We start from the raw sequence: 17,759 nt of genomic DNA, 5'->3' as shown, positions 1-17,759 counted from the left end.
TCTCCTCCTGCCTGGTGGCTCCATCCTCAGCATCCTTCTCCCTATATACCCTGGGTCCCTCCTCTGCACATATCCAAATCATCTCAATCTCACCTCTCTGACTTGGTCTCTAAACCGTCCCTACTGGAGTTAAACAAGGATGTTTAATTGCTCTGAACTTATTTTCAATCTTCATCTCTGTGATTCTCCATCTAGTTAAAGAAGAGGTACTGTACCTGAAGGCATCCGAATCGTCTATAGAATGGATGGAAAGTTGTTCCATCTTAGCAGGCTAAAAGCCAAGACTAAGGTCTCTGTATCTTCTGTGATGGAACTCCAATATGCTGATGACAGTGCTGTGTGTGCTCTTTCTGCTGAAGACCTCCAAACCTTCTTGAGTGCTTTCACAGAAGCCTACGAGAGCCTTGGACTTAAGCTTAACATTAAGAAGACCAAAGTACTGTTTCAGACACCTCCAAAAGTAACCAGAGCAGACTCATGTCTGGTAATCAACAACACAGTTCTGGAAAATGTCTTTGACTTCCCAAAACTTGGAGATCACCTCCCTTTAACCGCAGATATTGATGTGGAAGTGCAGCATCGGCTCAGTTGTGCCTGTGGTGCATTTGGGCGGCTGACAGAACGAGTATTTGAAGATAAAGACCTTCATCCAGATACCAAAATTCTTGTCTACAAAGCCATGATTATCCCTTCACTATTATATGCAAGCAAAACCTGGACAACCTATAGGCGGCATCTGAAAAGCCTAGAAAAGCACAATCAACGTTGCCTTCGCAAAATCCTAGGTATCAAATGGGAAGATAGATGTACGAACATTTGTGTCTTGGATTACTAGCATCAAAACCATGGTTGTTTGTAATCAGCTGCATTGGGCAGGGCACATTATACACATGCCGAATGATCACTTACCCAAGCAACTTTTATAATCTCTTTTGCAAGATGGCAAAAGGACACAGGGCAGTTAACACAAACATTTTAAAGACAATCTCAAGTGTAATTTAAAGAGATGTGGTATTGATGTACAAAAGTGGGAAGATCTTGCCACAGAACGTTCCATCTGGAGACATGTAGTTGCCAACAGCCCTGAGCGTTACGAGGCAAGCCTCCGTCAAGATGCTATGAAGAAGAGAGAGAGAGAAGGAAAGAGTGGGAAAGCAGTGCCAGCTCCTCCCTTCCTGCTGAAACCATGACCTGCTGTCCAGTATGCCGCAGAATATGTAAAACAAGGATTGGCCTCATCAGTCACCTACAGGCCCACGAATAAGACAATCCTACTCGTTTCGCGTCATCGCCAGAGAAGAAGAAGAGTGCTCATTCTCAGCATGAAATCATATTGCTGCTCACAGATCTTCACCTGTTTTCTAAGTCTAACTTCTACTACTCTTTCCCATAACTTCATACTGTGGCTGATCAACTTTATGCCTCTGTAGTTACTGCAGCTCTGCACATCACCCTTTTTCTTAAAAATATAGTGGGGCCAAAAAGTATTTAGTCAGCCTCTGATTGTGCAAGTTCTCCTACTTAGAAAGATGAGAGAGGTCTGTAATTTTCATCATAGGTACACTTCAACTGTGAGAGACAAAATGAGAAAAAAAAAAAAAATCCAGGAAATCACATTGTAGGATTTTTAAAGAATTTATTTGTAAATTATGGTGGAAAATAAGTATTTGGTCACCCACAAACAAGCAAGATTTCTGGCTCTCACAGACCTGTAACTTCTTCTTTGAGAAGCTCTTCTGTCCTCCACCTGTTACCTGTATTAATGGCACCTGTTTGAACTTATCTGTATAAAAGACACCTGTCCACAGCCTCAAACAGTCAGACTCCAAACTCAACCATGGCCAAGACCAAAGAGCTGTCGAAGGACACCAGGAAGACAATTGTAGACCTGCACCAGGCTGGGAAGAGTGAATCTACAATAGTCAAGCAGGTTGGTGTGAGTAAATCAACTGTTGGAGCAATTGTAAGAAAATGGAAAACATACAAGACCACTGATAATCTCCCTCGATCTGGGGCTCCACGTAAGATGTCATCCCATGGGGTCAAAATGATCATGAGAACAGTGAACAAAAATCCCAGAACTACATGGAGGGACCTGATGAATGACCTGCAGAGAGCTGGAGCCAAAGTAACAAAGGCTACACACTACGCAGAGAGGGACTCAAATCCTGCAGTACCAGGCGTGTCCCCCTGCTTAAGACAGTACATGTCCAGGCCTGTCTGAAGTTTGCCAGAGAGCATATGGATGATCCAGAAGAGGATTGGGAGAATATCATGTGGTCCGAAGAAACCAAAATAGAACATATTGGTAAAAACTCAACTAGTTGTGTTTGGAGGAAGAAGAATGCTGAGTTGCATTCCAAGAACACCATATCTACTGTGAAGCATGAGGGTGGAAACATCATGCTTTGGGGCTGTTTTTCTGCAAAGGGGACAGGACGACTGATCCGTGTTAAGGGAAGAATGAACGTGGCCATGTATCATGAGATTTTAAGCCAAAACCTCCTTCCATCAGTGAGAGCATTGACGATGTAATGTGGCTGGGTCTTCCAGCATAACAATGATCCCAAACACACCGCTCGGGCAACAAAGGAGTGGCTCCATAAAAAGCATTTCAAGGTCCTGGAGTGGCCGAGCCAGTCTCCAGACCTCAACCCCATAGAAAATTTGTTGAGGGAGTTGAAAGTCTGTGTTGCCCAGCGACAGCCCCAAAACATCACTGCTCTAGAGGAGATCTGCATGGAGGAATGGACCTTACTAATCTCTTGCACTTCCTGATTTACTCTCTCCACATCATCCAGCCCTTTGTCTCTCTCATTTTCTTCATTCATCAACTCCTCAAAATATTCCCTCCACCTTCTCAACACACTCTCTTCACTTGTCAGCACATTACCATCTGCATCTTTTACCACCCTAACCTGCTGCACATCCTTTCCAGCTCTGTCCCTTTGCCTGGCCAATTGGTACAAGTCCTTTTCTCCTTCCTTACTATTCAACTTCTTGTACAGCTCGCTAAATGTCTTTTCCTTCATTTTTGTCACTTCTCTTTTCGCCTTACGCCACATCTCCTTGTACTCCTGTCTACGTTCTTCATCTCGCCGACTGTCCCAGTTCTTTTTCACTAAGTTCTTTCTCCTTATGCTTTCCTCTTCATTCCACCACCAAGTCTCTTTGTCTTCCTTCCTCTGTCCAGATGTCTCACAAAGTACCTTCCTCTCTGTCTCCTTCACCACATCTGCTGTACTTTTCCAGTTGTCCATAATCACGTCTCCTCCATCCAGTGCTTCTCTCACCTGCTCACTGAATTTCACATAACAGTCTTCCTCCTTCAGCTTCCACCATCTGATCCTTTGTTGAGCTCTTACTCTCTTCTTCTTCTTTACCTCTAAAGTCATCCTACAAACAACCATCCTATGCTGTCTAACTACACTCTCTCCTGCCACCACCTTACAATCTCTGATTTATTTTAGCTTGCATCTCCTATAAAGAATGTAGTCCACCTGTGATGCACCTTCATCCACTCTTATGTCACCCTGTGCTCCTCCTTTTTCTTAAAGTAGGTATTCACCACAGACATTTCCAACCTGTTTGTAAAATCAACTACCATCTGTCCTTCCACATTCCTGTCCTTGATGCCATATCTACTGGGCAGGTGGAGATTAATCTATACGAATCGTATCTGGATACAAACGTGCATGAAGTGAGTGCATCAATTCATTCATTGTGCATTGATTAAATTGACGGGTGAAATTGCGTTGCATCGCTCGCTGCCTGCTCGCATTGATTTTATACAAAGTACTTTGAATGCACCACGGACGGAAGGCAGACAGCACATTTCTACCACAACAAACATGATGACATCAAAAGTGTTTTTAATGATTTCCTTATCAGTCCTTCAGTTGGAGACACCGGAGCGATTGTTGTTTTTGAGGGTGTTTATCGGGAAAATGATCATTTCTCTATGTTGATTGCAGACTGCAGCAGGTCTGCTTGAAGCAATGAAACAGTGCTTCAACCCACTGTTCCCTGGTTCTCTGCTTCACTGGTTTTCAGAAGTGGCAGGTCCGCAGTTTCTTCATTAACCTCAAAGCCATTTAAAGATGTTAATCGGCACCTTTGTGTGAATTAAAGTCACGGACTGGGACTCTTGTCTTGTTGAGGTTACTGAAAACTAAAGCCAGGAACATAAGTAGAAAATCAACATGAAACTCAGTGAACACAGTGCTAAAAGGGGGGAAACTACAGCATGATGAACACTGGAACTCATGGGCCAAGAACACAGACACAGAGGACTCGGGACAGTGGAACATACTGACCACACAGACACCTGAAGGACACACGGAAGACAGACAGTGACGGGGGAGACGACGACAAGAGACCACCGATTAACCATCGGGGCGGACAGGGGACAGGACACAAACCACAAGACGCCGACATAAACACAGGACCGAGTGCGCACACACACACACACACACACACACACACAAAACAATGGGAGTGCTCCCCCTTGTGGACACCGCCATGTTGCAGTGCCATGTTGATACAGTAGCCCAGTAGGGTCAAACGTTCTCTGCCTCACATTCTGCAGCAGTGCTCGTGAGTTTGTGGTTTCTCCCAGATGCACAGGCGAACACGTTTGGGACCCTCAGTGTTTGTGAGAAGGAGGCTCATTATCACGAGAGAAGGTGATGGAGCACGAGTCCCCATCGCAGAAGAAGTGAGAATGAGAAAGGAAACAAAACTGTGACTGGGAAAGGCAAAATGCAGTCTGCAACCTCACCACTAGATGGCACTCAATCCTGCAGGCTGTGGCCTAAAAACCGTACGTCTGTCCTGAAAAAGTGACTGAGGATGCATGAAGGACTCGTGAAGGAAGCCACCCAGCACACTTGTGACAGCTGTGTTTGGAGTGACTGTGTCTGACACTGAACCACTTTAGCAGTGTTTTAACCTCCATGGATCATGTTTCCTTTAAATGTGACATTTTGGACTATAAGCGTGTCATCGTGCTCCATTTTCAGCGTTTTGATTTGTAGCTCTGAGGCTGCATGAGCCTGAAGTACAGATTCACAGGGTTTGTGTTTTCTAACATCTAGCAAACAGAAGGAGATGAATCAGATGGAATGATTCATCTGGATGTGGAGGACAGAAATGTGTTTCCACAGGAGTTCTGCTCAAAAAGCAACTATGACATTCCAAAGAGTCCAAGAAATGTGGAACTAGTCAGCAGGTCTGAGGGTCTGCAGCTGGGAGCAGGTTTGCTTCTGAAATGGCAACGAGAGACTTGAGGAGGAAAAAAGGCACCTGAACGAGCAAAATGAAGGGAAGGGGGCAAAGAAAGAGTACTGGGAACTGGGCAAAGCCTGCTGTGGGACTGTTACCTGGTTCCTGGTGCTTGATGGACTCTGATAACTGTTTATCAGAGTAACACTGCAGTAACACTGCAGTATGTGCAGTACTACACAGTACAAATGTTGTACAATTTCTAATCTGCCTCCACAGATCTATTCGGGACAATTTCTGGCGGACAAAAATGTGAAGACTGGGGTGGAGGTGGAGGTGATTGGGCTCCCAGGAGACCCCAAGAAGAAATACCGCACCAAGTGGTCCACCACACCCAACGCCATTAACCCCATGTGGAACGAGGAGCCGTTTGTCTTTGAGAAGGTCTGTGTTAAACCTCCATCCAGGTTCTGTTCTCTGACTGCTCAAAGAACAAAAAAGAGAAACTTAAGTAGGACCAGCATCTTCTTTCTCCAGAAAACCACTGAAGCCCTTCTATGTGAGGTCATTAATACATTTCGTCACGGATGACATAACAGTAACCACTGATGTACTGCTGCGTGCTGAAGGGGTGAATAATGCAGCGACATGGTTATCAGCAGTTCTGGCCGTATCCGGCCCTCGGGCTTCCAGTTTGAGACCTGGAAACATGTTCATGCAGCATATTTGAGGGTTCCTGCTTATTTTTATAAACATATTTGTGATGATGCACAGATCTTGCTCCCAGAAATGGCCTCTCTAAGAATCGTTGTCCATGAAGAGAACGGTAAATTCCTTGGACACAGGATCATACCTCTTGACGCCATCCAGTCAGGTCAGTGGAAGAAAAAACACGTGTGTTATCAATCTGTTTGATTCTGTTGTTGGTTAACTAGTCATTTTAAGCAGGACTTTAAATGAGAATATCCACCAGATGTCCATCCTGATGCAGCTCCAGATGTCATGGAGAATTCAATCAGAGACCTTTTATTTGGAAGGCAAATGTGGAAAAGTAAATAATATTCTCATTATAAAATGTCTCAGTCTATATGTACAGTGACGAGTTCCACCTCACAGTCAAGTTCATGGATTAATATTTATTCTGCTAGAACTACATTTTCTCCCAAACAGAGTTCTATAAACTTTACCACAGAGTTAAATCAGCTCTATCACAGAGTTAAAAAATGCTTTTAAATACACTCAACAAAAATATAAATGCAACACTTTTGGTTTTGCTCCTATTTTGTATGAGATGAACTCAGAGATCTAAAACTTTTTCCACATACACAATATCACCATTTCCCTCAAATATTGTTCACAAACCAGTCTAAATCTGTGATAGTGAGCACTTCTCCTTTGCTGAGATAATCTATCCCACCTCACAGGTGTGCCATATCAAGATGCTGATTAGACACCATGATTAGTGCACAGGTGTGCCTTAGACTGCCCACAATAAAAGGCCACTCTGAAAGGTGCAGTTTTGTTTTATTGGGGGGGGGATACCAGTCAGTATCTGGTGTGACCACCATTTGCCTCATGCAGTGCAACACATCTCCTTCGCATAGAGTTGATCAGGTTGTCAGTTGTGGTCTGTGGAATGTTGGTCCACTCCTCTTCAATGGCTGTGCGAAGTTGCTGGATATTGGCAGGAACTGGTACACGCTGTTGTATACGCCAGTCCAGAACATCCCAAACATGCTCAATGGGTGACATGTCCGGTGAGTATGCCGGCCATGCAAGAACTGGGACATTTTCAGCTTCCAAGAATTGTGTACAGATCCTTGCAACATGGGGCCGTGCATTATCCTGCTGCAACATGAGGTGATGTTCTTGGATGTATGGCACAACAATGGGCCTCAGGATCTCGTCACGGTATCTCTGTGCATTCAAAATGCCATCAATAAAATGCACCTGTGTTCTTCGTCCATAACAGACGCCTGTCCATACCATAACCCCACCGCCACCATGGGCCACTCGATCCACAACATTGACATCAGAAAACCGCTCACCCACACAACGCCACACACGCTGTCTGCCATCTGCCCTGAACAGTGTGAACCGGGATTCATCCGTGAAGAGAACACCTCTCCAACGTGCCAAACGCCAGCGAATGTGAGCATTTGCCCACTCAAGTCGGTTACGACGACGAACTGGAGTCAGGTCGAGACCCTGATGAGGACGACGAGCATGCAGATGAGCTTCCCTGAGACGGTTTCTGACCGTTTGTGCAGAAATTCTTTGGTTATGCAAACCGATTGTTTCAGCAGCTGTCCGAGTGGCTGGTCTCAGACGATCTTGGAGGTGAACATACTGGATGTGGAGGTCCTGGGCTGGTGTGGTTACACGTGGTCTGCGGTTGTAAGGCTGGTTGGATGTACTGCCAACTTCTCTGAAACGCCTTTGGAGACGGCTTATGGTAGAGACATGAACATTCAATACACGAGCAACAGCTCTGGTTGACATTCCTGCTGTCAGCATGCCAACTGCACGCTCCCTCAAATCTTGCGACATCTGTGGCATTGTGCTGTGTGATAAAACTGCACCTTTCAGAGTGGCCTTTTATTGTGGGCAGTCTAAGGCACACCTGTGCACTAATCATGGTGTCTAATCAGCATCTTGATATGGCACACCTGTGAGGTGGGATGGATTATCTCAGCAAAGGAGAAGTGCTCACTATCACAGATTTAGACTGGTTTGTGAACAATATTTTAGGGAAATGGTGATATTGTGTATGTGGAAAAAGTTTTAGATCTTTGCGTTCATCTCATACAAAATGGGAGCAAAACCAAAAGTGTTGCATTTATATTTTTGTTGAGTGTAAATAAATAACAATAAAAATAAAAATGAAATAAATAAAAAAAATCACAGCTGCTTGAATATGATCAGTTTTAAATAGTTTTTTTTTTTATCAATTTGAGGTCATATTAGCATAAAGGACTGTTTTAAAATTTAAAATTGAAGTTTTTACTGATGAATTGTGTTGTTGTCATCAGTTTAAACTGTTACTGCTGTGGCCTGTGTGTGTGTGTGTGTGTGACTTGTGTGAAGTGCCTTTGTTGTGATTTAGTGCTATATAAATGAAATAAATTGAAATTGAATTGAAATTTTAAACTGGCATCAAGAGGCAACAATTAATTACAAACATAAAGTAAATCAATTAAAATGTGGGGAAGGTCAAAGTACAAACAGTGTGTGTGAGGCTGGATTTAAACACTGTGATGGGGGGGAATTCTAACATCAGGTGGCAGTTGGTTCCACAGCTAAGGACCAGTGACCACAAAAGCTCTGTGACCTTTTTTCCAAGACCATGGGACATGAAGGAGACCTTGGCTGGAAGATCTAAGAGGCCTGAGCTATACTTTGATATGGAGGAGATCAGCTCTATAACTGGGGGGCAGAGAGTTAATAAACACCATCAGTAAGATGTGATATTGAATCCTGGACAAGACTGGCAGCCAGTGCTGATTACAGCTTGTTTTTTTTTTTTTTATTTGTCTGGATTGGATACAGTGTTGAATGTTACTTTTTGGAAGATGTTCAGAAAGGGGTGGAGCCAGGCAAGCTCTTAATATTTAAAATTTTAAATTATTACTATTAATATTATGAATTCATTTGATGTTTTTACCTTGAGTAATGTCATCATTTTTAAACTTGTGTTTGTTGGCATACACAGCACTCACAAATACCTTTTTATTTAGTTATTTATTTCTGTGTTTAGCAGTTTCTTGGTGCCTGCTTATAATTTAAAGCGGTTTTATGGCCTGCAGGTTTCCATCACATCTGTCTAAGGAGTGAGAGCAACATTCCGCTGACGCTGCCGGCTCTCTTTGTGTACCTGGAGGTGAAGGACTACATCCCCGCTGCCTTCGCAGGTCCCCCTCACATCACTTTTCTGATTAATCAAACCCTGCAGCATTTTGGAGAATCACCAACTGTTCCCGGACTGTGTGCTGACGTGTTCGATTCTCCCTCAGATTTCACAGATGCCTTATTTAACCCGACGAAGGGCACAGAGAAGAACACAAAGCCCAAAGAGGTAAAAAATACCAACAGCAGAACATCATGGCGGGTATCTTGGTAATAGTCTTGTGCACAGTAACACAGGCGAGGTTGCTGTTTTCAGTCTTGTATGTGTGTGTCTCTCTGTGTGTTTGGTCACATATGGAACAAAGTTGGTGGAATGATCGAGGATCAGCTGACACAAAGTCATTTGATTTTTGAGAACTTTTGAGAGATTTTTTTGAGTCACTGTTTACATTCAGGGAATATTTCTGTCGAAAGATGCAACTGCATATGGTTACTATTAAACACAACTATGAAGTATTATATGACACCTAAATAGATCCTTGTCATTTGACTGGTGGATTGTGTGTCACATGGCATTGATTATTTGTCACACTGCTTAGAAAAATAGTCTGTCATTTTTCATGTAGGTGTCATATAAAACAAATGTTTTCCATTTATGCAATGGAAAGTATATTTTTTGTCTTTCTTTTGGTCACATGACCTTTGACTGTGGTAACCTTGAAAGGTTAAATTCAAAGTCATACCTGCTTAACTTTAAAGTTTTAGAGCCTGTACGGATTAAACATAGTGGAAAGGTTCTGTGTTGGTCAGGAATCAAGTGCCACGGCCACAAAGAACCAGATATCACAACGTCACTCAATCACAAAGGTTTAATCTGCATGACTCAGTGTCTAGTTTGAGTCATTTATTGAACAAAAACATTCACATTCAGTCTTATTTCAGCATACAGAGATGGGAGCATTTTATTTTGAATCATTTTAAGATGTTGTACAGTGCAGCTAAAACTCTTTCCACAATCCTTTGCAGCTCTAATTAAGTTCTTCAAGGAAGATCTGTTGTGAATAATAGACTTTTTCTTTTTTGTCCACAGTCGTCTTCTGACTATGTTTCTCCTTACGAGATGCCTCTTGTGGTTCAAACCTCCAATGAGAATGCCAGAATTAAAGACACTGCAGTGCCTCCTACAGGTAGAACTTGGGATTTCCAAGTGTGTTTGATACATATCCAGCAACACTTTGCTGTATTTACAAAGCACATTATCTATGAGAAATAAATAAAGCACAAGGCGCAAAGGCGTGATATTTAGTCACTTAGTTAATCATGGGTGTATTTTGGCCATAACATAAATGAAAACAATCAGAATATCAGCCAGGTGTGCTGGAATCTGGCACCATAATATTTAAATGATGGACTGAAATGAGAGGTTTTCCAGCAGATGTGGACCTGCGAGTCAATGAGTCTAAGTGCGCAAGCAGCTCGTTTATAGAAGCAGCCACCACAGCTCCCTGAGGTGAAGCTTTATATTTTTTTCACCAGACTTGGTGGAAATATTACTTGGGAAAATATCTTGAGATGATTAACCTCTGGAGAGAATCAGACATTGGTCAAGGTAAAAACGCACACAGAGAAGCCGCTAATGTAAGGTGGATCTGAACACTGCACCACATAAGTACCAGAAAAACCAACAAAAACACGGTCTATGACACAGTCACTGTCAGCCACCTCACAGCAGCACCTGAGAGCATCACAAGACCAACACACCAAGTCAGCTTACTGATTACACAGTGATGACTGCACCGCTTTCTGCAGGATCACTCTGAACATCTGCATGATATCACTGTTGTCCCTCTGCTTTAGAAAAAACATCATGTGAACTCACTCCACCTGCTGACCCTGATGCCCAAATGTCCCATTCTGCACCAGAAACCAGGACAGAAGAAGCTGAAGAAAAAACTGAGAACACACCAGAAACTACGACAGAAGAAACTAAAGTAGAAGATGAGAACACACCAACTTCACCACCAGCAGCAGATCCTCCTCAAACCCCTGAAGACTCAACAGCTGAAACAGCTTCTGCTGAACCCGAGGAGCCTGAGCTGGAAGCAGAATTCTGCCCTGAGCTTGATGAAGTTCCTGCAGAAGAGCCAGACAGTGACTCCAGCAAAAACCCTGACCCTGGTTTAGACACAGATGCAGCCATTAGTCCTGTGGCGGCTGGAGAGGAGCCGGCTGGTGTGTCTGCACCCGAGCCTGCAGGAGGAGACGACTCCTCTTCAAACCATGACGGTAAGACTCAGGTGTACCAGACTCACCTCCAGTAATGGACTGAACATGTAGAGGTCATTTCTGCTCAATGAATCAAAACAAGGAAATAAACACAGACTTTTTTACAATATTTCTACTTTGCTTGATGGAACCATGTGGCATTACTTACATCAGATCCAAGGACTTTGGTTTGCTCCACGAGAGCAGAAGTTTGCAGAAAGCTGTGTTTCATGCGCTTCGTGATGCTTGGTTGATGATGCATTTTAGGCAGTGACCTATGGTTTGACCTTGACATGACCTGTGTTATGAGGGGACCATCCACCAAGTTTGGTTAAATTTGCTCTTTGCATGTTTAAGACTGGTGTGTTATGTGTCGGACGCAGGACGGAGAACCGACCAGCGTTTGAAGGACCCAGTATGAAATAAGCAGAGCACGGTACAAAGGATAACAGAATTTAATAAACATAACAGTGATGTGCTAAAGTACAAACAAATGAGTGCGCGGTCTGGCGTGGTGGAATGACGGTGTGCTCCCAGCAGCACAAACGGTCCGGAGTCAGAAACAGTTCAGACCCAAGGACCCCGCCGACACCCCCCAGGTGGCCGCGACAAACCGAGTCTGTGAAAGAAGAAACCATTATGTGAGTCCACACTCCACACACAGAGAGACCACTCAAAGGTGTACATAAACAGCAAACACTTCCTGGCTTAATCACTAATCAGCTTCCCACCCTGCAGGCATGGAACACCCAGTTCACATTCTCAACTGCAGTGGAAGCTGATTAAACGACTAACATAACAGCTCAATATAATAAGGTGTGAGGGACACCACATTTACTGACTGTACTAATGTTAGTCACAAAACCTAACGTACCTCAGGAAGTGTGCTGACGAGCGTGAGACCTTACCCCCTCCTCTTTCACAGACCATGCATCAAACCTGGTACGGTCTCTGCATCCATGATGATGAGATGGCTCTCAAGACGACGATCTCACCCGTCTGGTCACAAGGTCGAGTCTCTGGCAAATACACACTGTGTACTCCAGACTTAAATGCCACCATGCCCCAATCCATGTAGATGCACCACAGCTGTGAGTCCTGACGAGCTGCACATGACCAGCCTCAGGTGATCAGGGTGAGGTCCTGATAGCTCAGCCACACAGCCACTCAGTCCTGAATGCAAGCCACCTGGAAGGAAAAACAAAAGACAGAACAGAAGACAGAAACAAAAGGCAGCCAGGCACCCCCAGCCATACAACATGGTGAGCATGAACACACTCGGGCCTGTGATCGGTCGGTCATCAGTCACCTGGATTTGGACAGATTTTCCTATTAAACAACGCAATTCATTGCCTGGTGGTAATACAACCTTTGACCCTCAGGGCCTTGACCTTCACCTGAATGACTGATCTTTACCTGACCTTGTGAAGCAATTCCACAATCCACCCACATACAGTATGTGTGTCACATTTGGTCCAAACTGGGTATAAAAAAACAAATGGCTTGTGCTTGACCTTTGACCAAATCAACCTTTCATAGGCAACACCAAGGTCGACCTTCTGGGAGGAGCAGGAGAACAGACAGAGAGAGAGACAGAGACAGACGTGGTGTGTCGTCCGCTGATGTCTTTCGTGATCTTTTTAACACTTTGTATCTTCGATATGTTTGTGTATTTTGTCCAAAGAGCCTGATTAGAAGATTTGGAGGGTTTGAAGTGTTTTGTCTTTGTCAGGTATCAGAAACGTGTCTTTGTTTGTCCTACAGACATCTCCACAGTGACAACTGAAGAACTGACACAACACAAAAACTACCTGAAGGTCATCAGGTGTCAGGAGAGAGAGATGAAAGAAATGGAGAGAAAGTTTCAGAAAAAAACAGAAGATCTTCTGCAGAAACACTCTGACTCCTTCAAGGCCATCAAGAAGAAGACCTCTGTGAAGAAAAAACAGTGAGCACATTCATTTCTTTTCTCCTGGAGATGGAGTCGACATATTGACAGGTTTTCGTTTATTTTTGTACCACCTGACCTTCATACAGCGCGCCTGTGAGGAACACACACCCACTGCACGTGCACTTTGATTCATACGTTTGTTTCCGTGCACAGACGAGAGTTCTAAGCTCGTGTGAGAAGCTGAAGAGCAGCAGAATGACTTCAGGTTACAGTGTGTTTTTTGTGCATCGCAGTCCAGCAAGACTTGATGTAAAACTCTTTGAGTAGAAGTGAGTTAAATGAGGTTCGCCTGATATGGCACACAGGAGCCCAACAGCTGGACAGACCAAGGACACGCCAACGTTTCACATGGCTGCTGTGTTTGAGAGGTGGATGGGCTGGTTGTCTCCCGGGTGGTTGTGGTGTGGATGTGGCACACACACATGCTCCCTGACCTGATGTCATCAATAATAAGTTCTGCGTTGGAGTCTGGGTGGTTCACTCTCGGTCTTTTCAGACTTAATCCCCGGTCTCACGGCACTAACGGGGACACTGAAGCCAAAACGAAACAAGGAATCTGGACTTCTGTTGACTTTCTGAGACATCGTTTAACTGTCGTCTAGCTTCGTTCCTGTAGTTGGCACTTCGTCAGAATTTTCAAACTGTTGAAAAATGTGAACGAATCCCAACAACAACCTCAATTTGTCTGTATTCCGTTTTGCTTTCTGTCTTGACGGTTCCTCATCGTTTGTGTAGTTCCTGTACCATCAGCATTCCGTGTGACCGTCATCAAACTTTATCCAACCTTCCAAGTCAGACATCTTGCACAAACATTGACGATATCTGAATGGATCAATAACTAAAGATCCAACGAGCTGAATGTGACTCGTCCATGTGTGAGACAAAAAGCAACGTTTTCATACAGAAACAATAGCGGCAAGACCGTTTGACAGTTTTTATCCATATAACTACATGAACATGTTACAGGAAGCTCAGTGGGATGAGGAGTTGGGTAAACAGTATGTAGACCCAGGTTTGCTTCCCCGTCTTGTTGCCTCTCTGCATCATCTCAGTGCACCCAGCTGTAAGTGAGTCCAGGCCTTAGCTTTAGAAGTCGCACCGGCATCCCATCCTGTCCAGGGGGAGTCACAGAACCTGAGGCTGAGCACCAGCACCAGAAGGCCCAAATAGAACTGATTTCTTATTATTATTTCAGGAGGAGAAAACTGGCTACTGGTGAAGGTCTATGGACTGGCCGAAACCTTGTACAGGAGTTCTGTCTTTCTTCCTGCTTATAGATTTTCCTTGAAAGCAGAAACTGAAGACGTGCATGAACCTTTAACTTTGTTCAAGACAAGTTCTTGCAGTGAGGGTTCCTGTTTCTTGAGTATTTTCTCGCTACTACCACCTGCTCTTCTGGAGGTCAGGTTAAATCTAGCCCCACAACCGGCCCGGCTGTGAATTGGCCGGATACTAGCCTCCATTTTGGAGTGAGTTTTCAAACACCTAAACAACCAATAAGGGAACAGTGCTGGATTCCCTCTCCTGAACAACCAATAGGAGAGCAGCGCTCGTGTCAAATCAACATGAGGCTGACATCAGCAACTCAGCCGCCAACCAATCACAGACCAGGAGAGAGAGGCCAGTATCTGGCCTAATTCGGGACCGGTTGTTGGGCTAGGTTAAAGACTGTAAGGGAAAGGAACACCTTGGTTGATCTGGCTAAGAGGAATAAAGCCGTGTAGGGACTGTATGACCGTTCATTCACAGGCGGGTTGGCACAGTGATTAAACTCTTCCATGGAGCCTGTGCTTGACATGCAGACTCACACTGGACTCTAGACATCAGGTGCGAGCAGGCAAGTCCTCTAAAAATAAAAAAAGTAGAATAAAACTTGAGGACTCTTGCGTCTGACAGTGGAACATTTGAGGTTCTGGGAGGTGGTTAACTGAGTGCTCAGCACTGTCCCCACTGGTCACATCACACTTACCAATTTCCTGCTGTGTCCTGAAGGGGAGGAAATGCACCAGACTCTGGAATCAGCACAGAACGTGCACAGGAACAGAAAGAAAGACTGCAGGGGGAGCTGCAGGCACTGTGGACCGAACGGAATGATCAGCTGAAAAAGAAGAAGGAGCAACGTGCCACAGAGGTCAGCAGGATGATGTCATTTGATTTAAACTTGTTTTTTTAGCAACTTATATAGCACCAAATCACAAGTCACCAAAGTGCTACATCCAAAGAATAATCTAGGCCTTACTAATTCTGTGAGCAAGCGCAGAAAGAGGTCTCAAGCAGACCAGGCTCATTGGAGTGTCACAGACATTTGACTGTCATTGTAGTTTTCTCAGAATCCAAAAGTAATATATTTGGTGAAATCCAGTTTTTTAACAAAAACAATAACAACAACAACAACCAAACAAGTCTTCAGGTTTGCAGTATGAGAAAACCCACCTTCAGTGATAGGAATATAATGCAGTGTGTCATCAGCATACAGTAACATTTCATTCTATAACTGTGTATAATATGACCCAAAGGTGCTATGTAGAGGGACAATGAGAATATGACCACAACAGAACCCTGGAGCACCCCTTATGACACCACAGAAAATCTGGATGTGATGATATTATCAAAGATACTACTACTACTACTACATCCAATTTTTATATGTCATCTGCTGCGGGTGTCCCAGGTTCTGGGGTAGGCAGCAGGCAGCTATGTCTCACATCAGCTCTCCAGGCATCTCTGTCCAGTGGATCAGTACTGGCCAGGTACTGTGCAGTGTGTACTGTGCAAGGCCGAGTGGAAACAAGGTCAGCCATGCCCAGCCACGCCCACAGACACACAGAGAGACAGGGAAGCTAACTTGCCTAGCCCAGTTAATAACTAGCTCACAAAATCGGTGTGTTCAACTAGGTGCATGCATGCAACTTGTTCAAAAACAGACTTGTTGAGCTTGTTTGTGAGCAAATATTGTATCATATTACAATTTGAGAGACAGTTTGTGTGTTTGTTTCACTACTCCTCCAAGTTGCTTAGGGCAATTTCCAACAAACTTGCTGTGTTTATGTATGTTGAGCCCAAAATTGCTCTTAAGGGGTTTCTTTTGGCAAATGTCAAAGATCAAAATTGTGGTTTATGTATTTGTTCCCCTACGACCCCCCCGATCCTTTGGTTGAGGTCCACTAAACTTTGTATGTGGATGACAGTCAACCTCTATAAAGGGTTTGTTTTGGCAATGGTCAAGGTCATTAAAATCAAAGGTCAACTATATATAGACAGGCATACTCCAAACTTGGTACACATATTTAGGTGGGTTCTGGAATTACCCAGGCAAGAGCAAACTTGCCAAAGGTCAATCACTGAAGCCAAGGTCATGTCTGTCTCTCTTTGTTGTCCTACTCCTCCCAGGTCTGTTTACTGATTTCTACCAATCTTGGTACATCAATGAAGGCTGACCCTGAAACTGTTCTTCATGAATTCATTTTGGAAAAAGTCAAGGTCACAGAATTTAATTTTCAACCTGATTTTGAACAAATGTGGCACATGCAGATTCCAGAATTGCCCTGGCAATGTCAGCTTGAGGTCAACCATTTGGGTGAATATCAAGGCAACTGGGCTCAAATGCCAGTCAATAACTCGTACTGTCTTCATGCCTGTGGATACTGCTATCTAGTTCTTCTAACACTATATGTTCCTCAGTAACGTTATCTGTTAATAATGTTACTAAACAATGCAAACTTGCAGCTGAAACATTCACTATCTGTGTACTGGAAAGTAAACTAACTGGAGTCTTCTGTTGAGTCTCACTTATGTTCTGGGCTATACACATTTTGCTTGAGGGGAGTACAATATTTATCTCAAAGTTCGAGTTGATGTTTTGTTGGATGGCTAGGCTCGCAAAGTACATCCAGACAAATGTTTTTATTAATGATACTGGTACTGGTATTTTTTTTTAAGGACTCTGTTTTTGTTATTCTGTTTTTTCTGTTTCTGTTTTTCCGTTTCTTCTGTTTGTTAAGAAATTGTTGTAAAATTCTTGTAAAACTTCTAACCGTCAGAATGGCCTAAGCAGAGGGCCGCCCCTCTGAGTCTGGTCTGCTGGAGGTTTCTTCCTCAGGGGAGTTTTTCTTACCGCTGTTGCCTGTGTTCTTGCTCTGGGGGTCGGTAAGGTTAGACCTTACTTATGTGAAGCACCTTAAGGCAACTTTGTTGTGATTTGATGCTACATAAATAAAATAAATTCATATTGAATTGAATTTGATCAATATCAGCAGATCTTGAATGTTCCAGTGTCTGTATTGTATCAGACATGAAAAAGTGACATGCCCGAATAAGACATACAAGACGTCATCGTTCATTCCTGAGACCACGTGTATAAGATTTGTGCTCATGTGACTGTCGTCTGTAGTATCTCTGGATTCAGTGTGTTACAATAAACTGTCCTATTGTAAACGCAGATTGCAAATGCATATCTGATCTAGTCCTCAGATGT

At 43.8% G+C, this 17,759-nt stretch overlaps 1 protein-coding gene across 1 annotated transcript in view; it reads left to right on the top strand.

The window, feature by feature from the left end:
• Positions 1 to 17,759, top strand: part of plcb2 (phospholipase C, beta 2) — a 72,451-nt gene that overhangs the window by 36,893 nt on the left and 17,799 nt on the right. Inside the window, 8 exon segments of the mRNA XM_034195112.1 lie at positions 5,503 to 5,667; positions 5,998 to 6,097; positions 9,030 to 9,134; positions 9,237 to 9,298; positions 10,160 to 10,256; positions 10,927 to 11,355; positions 13,099 to 13,282; positions 15,278 to 15,416. Of these exon segments, the coding sequence (XP_034051003.1) occupies positions 5,503 to 5,667; positions 5,998 to 6,097; positions 9,030 to 9,134; positions 9,237 to 9,298; positions 10,160 to 10,256; positions 10,927 to 11,355; positions 13,099 to 13,282; positions 15,278 to 15,416 (1,281 nt within the window).

Source organism: Thalassophryne amazonica, chromosome 19, assembly GCF_902500255.1.
Source record: "Thalassophryne amazonica chromosome 19, fThaAma1.1, whole genome shotgun sequence".
NCBI classification, from domain to species: Eukaryota; Metazoa; Chordata; class Actinopteri; order Batrachoidiformes; family Batrachoididae; genus Thalassophryne; species Thalassophryne amazonica.
Note: the sequence above shows the minus strand (reverse complement) of the source record. Positions and strands in the feature narration are given on the sequence as shown.